The sequence below is a fragment of the Nesoenas mayeri genome (genome assembly GCF_963082525.1).
Source record: "Nesoenas mayeri genome assembly, chromosome: Z".
Lineage (NCBI taxonomy): Eukaryota > Metazoa > Chordata > Aves > Columbiformes > Columbidae > Nesoenas > Nesoenas mayeri.
The window spans coordinates 76588575-76595479 of record NC_137542.1 but is presented as its reverse complement, the minus strand read 5'-3'; the positions used below and the strand labels follow the sequence as shown (position 1 = coordinate 76595479).

Here is a 6905-nt window from a genome sequence, read left to right as displayed (position 1 = left end):
CATCCTCCTGACACTCACCCTTTCCACATGGATCCCCATGACTGAGTCCCCCCTCAGTGTCCTCTTGTCCAGCTCCAGAGCCCCAGTTCCCTCAGCCTTTCCTCACACGGGAGATGCTCCACTCCCTGCAGCATCTTGGTGGCTGCGCTGGACTCTCTGCAGCAGTTCCCTGTCCTGCTGGAACTGAGGGGCCACAGCTGGACACAAGATTCCAGATGTGGGGTAGAGATTCCAGTAGAGGGGCAGGAGAACCTCTTGGACCTACTGACCACCCCCTTCTAACCCACCCCAGGTACCATTGGCTTCCTGGCCACAAGGGCCCAGTGCTGGCTCATGGTCACCCTGCTGTCCCCAAGCTCCCTTTTCACTGCTCTCCAACAGCTCATTTCCCAACTTTTTCTTCTCATATTTAAGCGGAACCTTTTGTGTTCCAGTTCGTACCCATTACCCCTTGTCCTCTCACTGGTTGCCACCAAGCGCCTGCCTCCATCTTCCTCACACTCACCCTTTACATATTTATAAACATTAATGAGGAATCACTTCAGCTAGAAAAGCCCTTTAAGGTCCTCAAGGCCAAGCACAACCCACCCCGATGCCCCCGAGAACCTCGTCTGTGTGTGTTTCCAGCCCCTCCAGGGATGGCGGCTCCACCGCCCGCCATGAGGAGATTTTCCCGCCTCCCCGGGGGGCTGTGCAACCACTAAATCCTTCCGAGTTTTGTTTTCATTCTCAATCTCTTCCGGGCTCGCCCCCGTTTCCCCCTCACAAGCCCCCAAACGCGCAGCCGTCCTTCCCTCCCACACCCCGAGCGCGCCCGCCCGCCCGCCCTCCCGGCCCGCCCAGGAACCGGCTCCGCCGCCCAATGGCGCGGCCGCCCCCCCCGCTCCCTCCGTCCGTCCGTCCGTCCCTCCCCGCGGCCGCCGCCGCCGGGAGCGCCATGGGACAAAAGACGCGCTGAGCAGCGCGGCCCCAGCGCCCAGGCCGCGCCCGCCCCGCTCCGTGCCCATGGCGGCGCGGAGCCGCTAGGATCCCCCCCCCGGATCCCGCCGCCATGCCGAGCGGCAGCGCCGCCGCCTCCGCCGAGCCCGCCGAGCCCCCCCCGCTGCTGCTGCTCCAGCAGCGCCTCGCCGGCCTCGGCCTCCGCGACCTGCGCGCCCGGCGGCGGGGGGCGGCGAGCGCGGCCGCCCCGCCGGACCCCCCCGGGGGGGCGGAGGAGGGGGGCGCCGAGGAGGCGCTGCTGGCGGAGGACGAGGAGGAGGAGGACGAGGAGGAGGCGGCCGCGCTGCTGCTTCTCCCCTCGCCCTCCTCGCCCCCCCAGGCGCTGCTGCCGCTGGGCTCCGTGCTGCTCTCGCCGCCCTTCGATGCGGGGGAGGCGGCGGCCGGGCCGCGGGCAGCGATGGCGGCGCTGCTGGGCCAGGCGAGCGGGGGGGCCGGGGAGCAGCCGGCCCTGCTCCGCAGAAAGAGCGTCAACACCACCGAGTGCGTGCCCGTGCCCAGCTCCGAGCATGTGGCCGAGATCGTGGGGCGGCAGGGTGAGTGGGGACACGGGGGGTGGCCCTAAAACCCGGCCGGGCCGCGGCTCCCCGTTGCTTCGGGGGGGGCTTAAGCTGGCCTCAAGTTTGGCTCCCCCATGGGCTTCCTGCGAATGCAAACGCTTTGCTTGGTAATTTAAGCCGTACAGAACGTGGCCACGTCCAGGTAGGTGTTGGCGCAGGGTTTGGTGTCCGCTGGCGCTCAAGCCGGGCTCTGGTGCCGCCTTTCGCCGCGAGGAACTTTGGACCATGTTTGGCGAAGACTTTTGGGTGAAGGGCTTTAACTTTGCGCTGTCCTGCGAGACCTCTCGGAGCCCTTTTCTGCATGAAAACCCTCGTCTTGCTGCAAAACCAACCCCATTCCGCCAGGGTTTGTCTTCCTGTCGCCGTCTCCTGCGCCCCGTATCCCTCATGTCACGTTCATCATTGGCCCTTTCATGTGGTCCAGCGGGAGCGGCGGTGGAGTTCCAAAGATGACGTTTCGCCGGCTTTCTGCTTCATTTTATATATATACCAAGCGCTTTATATATAGCAGCGGCGAGCGTAGGTGTGGAGAAGCAGACGCCGAAGTTGCCGCGCTCTTCCCCTTCCCTTTTCTGCCTTGTTTCTCGCTCTGGGGGGGCCGGGTGGCGTTTGCTGCTGGGCTCAGATAACCAGCGGTTGCGCTGCTGCCTCCATCAATGTGGCTTTTGTTTGGTTTTTGGAGTGGAGAAGAACTAGCGAAATGGGTCGAAAACAAAGCGGTACCGAGCGCCAAGGCTTAGGCGGGGTTTATGGTTTCACTTTGTAGGTTTAAGGCCGGGTTTTAGCATTTTAGGCAAAGGATTTGTGTGGTGTTTTGCTGTTTGTGTGTGTTAAAGGAGAAGCAAACCCCACGTTACAGAACTTGGCAGGTATCTGATGCAGACACATCCATTCTGTCCAGAAGCAAAGCAATAGTGGTTTAATGTCTTTAAACTTCTGTCTCAGGGTGAAAAACAGAACTGAAACCAGTTATTTCTCCAAGTAAAATCCAAACTATTGAGCTTGGAGGACCGATTTGTTCTCCATCACATCAGGCTTGTTCTCCGTCGGGTATTTCGCAGGACTTGGGATACACTTAAAATCAAGATAATGGAGTTTGCGTTCAACAAAATAGCATCGTTGCTCCTGAAGGATCCATTTGCTGCTTATTTCTTAGCTGTTTGGCTTGCGATCATCATTTCGCTTCGGTGGGGAGGGATTGTATCCTAAAAAGAATCCGAGGCTCTTGTGCTCTCATCCACCTGCTTTGCAAAGTGGGTTTCCTCGAGTAAATCTGCTCCCCAAAAATGAACCCCCCTATTTATTTAGCACACATCCCACCCATCCGCTTGCGTTATCCCCGACCCGTTGGGCTTCAGTTTTCTGCCAGCTCCGTGCTGTAATACTTTAATATCTAATTATATAAGGCTGATGCAATTGGAATGTTACTCCTGATGGATTTTCGCTGAGATTTAGTTTATGTTCTTCGCGAGGTATAAAAAGAAACGGTTGCGGGCCTGAAATACCAGGAGCGCTGAGTTTGATCTGGAGGTATTTACATCATCGGAAAAGGTTTAAGTAATGTTTGCTTTTAATGAATAGGAAGCGGCGCTTTTGAAAAAGGAAATTCTATAGTATTGCTGAATTTTGGGAGGTTTTTAATGCTTTTGCAACCTTGAAAAGGTCTCAATCTTTTCTCCCCCCCCCTGTCCAGCAGCCACCGGTTGGAATAACATAATATAACAGTAATAAATAAAACACAATCCAGGCTTTGAAGCGGAGGCATCTCCAAGGTGAACAGCAAAGGGAATGGTATTCGGAGCCTTTTCTTCTTGCTGGGGCATGTGCTGGGGAGCCAGGAAAACCGGATTCCATTCATGGCACAGGACGGCGTGAATTCGGACTCGCTCCATCCAACCGGCGCCGTGGAATATTCAATAATACATTCGCCAACGCGGTGAATATCCACATAGCGTCGTTTTCCGAGGGTTTATATTGTTGATAAAGTGGGTTTTGCCTCCCTAAGACACCACTGGAGTCTAAATGCTGCGTTTCTTCCTTCAGGAATAGTTGGGGAACTCGAAACGGGGCGAGAAGCCTCCAAACCCCAGTAATGATATCACCCCGTTCCGCCGATTCAATCGATATCGACCGATCCGCTTTGCGACCGAAATAACGTTTGGATGCATATTTCATGAGGCTTTTTGCTTTCGGGCGCTGGAGCAAAAGAGCGTTTTGCTTCGAGTCGCCCTGTAAATTAGAGACCGGAAAAGGTGGTAATTAGCATCAGTTAAATAATAGTTAGCGCTAAACTAAACCAATGCTGGAGCGGATCTGGGGGCTGGACATCAATGTCCTATGGTAGGATAATGATAGTCCTTTCAAAGAGAAATATAAGACTGGTTTTAGCTCCCGATGCGTTGTGATCATCATAATACTGCCAATATTTGCTTATTAATTGCTGACCTGTACAAAGCAGCGAGTCCTAATTGCATGTACATATATATATATAACTGAATGCTTAAGAAGACTCATAGTTCCACGTTTCATTTAGTTCCGAGTTGTGTTCGAGAAGAGAAACTTTGTTCTAAACAACAAAGAAATCAAAAGAAAAGGCCCAAAGAAGCATTTGTTTCCTAATTTCAGTCATTTCCCTCTTTATTTCAGGTGTTTCTTTAAGTTCCTGAGGCCTTAATATTGTGCAGGTTCTCGGTTTCCATCACCGATGCCAATAATTCTGCACCAAATTCCCTGTTGTTCCTTTGAGCAAAGACACAACATCTCTTGCTTTTCACCTTCCGGTTCATTTGACAATAATATATATATATAAAATAATATACTGTGGAATTTTGGGTGTGAAAACACAGCTCTAGCGGCACTTTTGAGTGAGGAATTTGGTGTAGGTGACGATATATAGCGTGAGTTATATGGAAATATTCCACGGGTGGGTTCGCTAACTTGTTGTCGTAACTTTTGGGTTGTAATGGTGCCGGTATCGCATTTCGGGTCGTAAATTGGAAAACAATACACTTGGGAATTATTAATTTGCATTTTGAGAGTCTTGGCTCTTTTTAAAGGGTTTTAGAAATAATTGAGGATACACAATAATATAAAGTGAGTGGTATTTACGGGGTAATCATGAAAGCGGGTGTTGGAGGGGAAAAGCCATTCGAATTAATTCACCATCTAATAGTAATTGAGCTTTCTACACTTAGACGTCGCGCTAAACTCACCTGTGTTTCCTTTCGACAGGTTGCAAAATCAAAGCGCTGAGGGCCAAGACCAACACGTACATCAAGACCCCCGTCCGTGGGGAAGAACCCGTCTTCGTCGTCACCGGCCGCAAAGAAGACGTCGCCATGGCCAAAAGGGAAATCCTCTCGGCCGCCGAACACTTCTCCATGATCAGAGCGTCGCGCAACAAGAACGGTCCCACTTTGGGGGGTTTATCGTGTACCCCCAACCTGCCGGGCCAGACGACGGTGCAAGTCCGGGTGCCTTACCGCGTCGTGGGGCTGGTGGTGGGACCCAAAGGAGCCACGATCAAAAGAATTCAGCAGCAAACCCACACCTACATCGTCACTCCCAGCCGGGACAAGGAGCCGGTCTTCGAGGTGACGGGAATGCCCGAGAACGTCGACCGGGCGCGCGAGGAGATCGAGATGCACATCGCCATGCGCACCGGCAACTACGTGGAGCTCAACGAGGAGAACGATTTCCACTTCAACGGGACGGACGTCAGCTTCGAGGGGGGCGCGCTGGGCTCCGCCTGGCTCGCGGCCAACCCCGTCCCGCCCGGCCGCGCCAGGATGATCTCCAATTACCGCAACGACAGCTCCAGCTCCTTGGGAAGCGGCTCCACCGATTCCTATTTCGGAAGCAATAGATTGGCCGATTTCAGCCCGACGAGTCCCTTCAGCGCCGGCAACTTTTGGTTTGGTGAAACGTTGCCTTCGGTGGGCACGGAAGATCTCGCCGTCGATTCTCCCGTCTACGACTCCTTACCGCCGCCTTCCCAAACCATTTGGACTCCTTTCGAACCCGTCAACCCTCTGTCCGGCTTCGGTAGCGACGCCAAGCCCCAGCGCCAAGGGAGCCAACCATCTACTCCTCGTTTGTCGCCCACTTTTCCGGACAACCTGGATCACGCTCTGGCGAGGAGAGCGAGGAGCGACCCACCCACCGCCCACCCAAGCGGCCTCCCCATCTACATCCCCGCCTTCTCCAACGGTACCAACAGTTATTCCTCTTCCAACGGCGGTTCCACCTCCAGCTCCCCGCCGGAATCGCGCCGGAAACACGACTGCGTCATCTGCTTCGAGAGCGAAGTCATCGCCGCCCTGGTCCCCTGCGGCCACAACCTCTTCTGCATGGAGTGTGCCAACAAGATCTGTGAAAAGGAAACGCCGGCGTGTCCCGTTTGCCAGACGGCTGTTACTCAGGCAATCCAAATTCACTCTTAAAAATATATATATATATATATAGATATTATTATATATGGACTTGGAAAACTCTTTACGAGACACGGGTGGCACGGTACCCTCTAGTAAACTTCCTAATGAACTCTGACTGTTGGGCTTTTCTTGGGATTTAGGCTGAAGTTGTTCGACGTTCTCAACAGGCTGCTACGCTAACACTAAACCTCGGCGGGAGGAGACGGCGGCGCCGGGTTTGCAGCGGTTTACACGAAATAACGCACCGCTTCTCCGGCTTTTCCGAAGGATCCGGGAAGCGCGATAACCCGTCTGCCGCGCAGGGTTTGTGGCATTATCGAGATATCAAGCAACACACTTCCAACGCTGCCTTTACACTGCCAGTTTTGAAACAAACAGGTTTGGGAATCACTCTTCTTTTTTGCTTTGCGCGACAACTTAGGCCTAATTCTCGTTGCGAATCCCTTTTGTATCCTTCAAAAGCGCCGTTTGATTCCTCAACGTGGACGACGTTCTGATCGATCACGGCGCGAAGCCGCCCCGACGCGATTCCATTTTGCAGTAGGATCAGGAATATCCCGATTGATTAATTCCTCCCTGTTATCACGTGGCAAAGCCCGGTTGGCTTCATCCTACAACTTGGCGACGCGATTCCCGCTGACATTCCGTTCGTTAGGCCGATGGAGTTGTTCTTAATTAGTTTTTTAGCGTAGGATTCCAATTGTGAAGCATCTTGACGTTGGCTCCGTCTTTTTCTTGCACGTATCTCAAGGTAGAGTTTCTTTTTGGGAAGGAAAAGGAAAGACAACAAGGAGTTGACGTGTCCCCGTATTATTGACATCGGCCCTACAATCAGTTGACGTCTTTCCAATCATAAGGAAGAAAAAGAAGCCAAAATAGGTATTTTGGAGCTTCTTACATTTCAACCTGTGGATGT

The 6905-nt window shown here is 53.4% G+C and overlaps 1 protein-coding gene across 1 annotated transcript; it reads left to right on the top strand.

Annotated features, from left to right (window-relative positions):
• Nucleotides 1–1051: 1051 nt before the first annotated feature.
• MEX3C (mex-3 RNA binding family member C) lies at nt 1052–6690 on the top strand (the record flags this gene model as incomplete). The annotated part of the gene is made up of 2 exons (XM_080362567.1): nt 1052–1532; nt 4788–6690. The coding sequence occupies 2 exons, from the start codon at nt 1052–1054 to the stop codon at nt 5996–5998; spliced, it is 1692 nt and encodes a 563-aa protein (XP_080218693.1). The 3' UTR covers nt 5999–6690.
• Nucleotides 6691–6905: the final 215 nt, after the last annotated feature.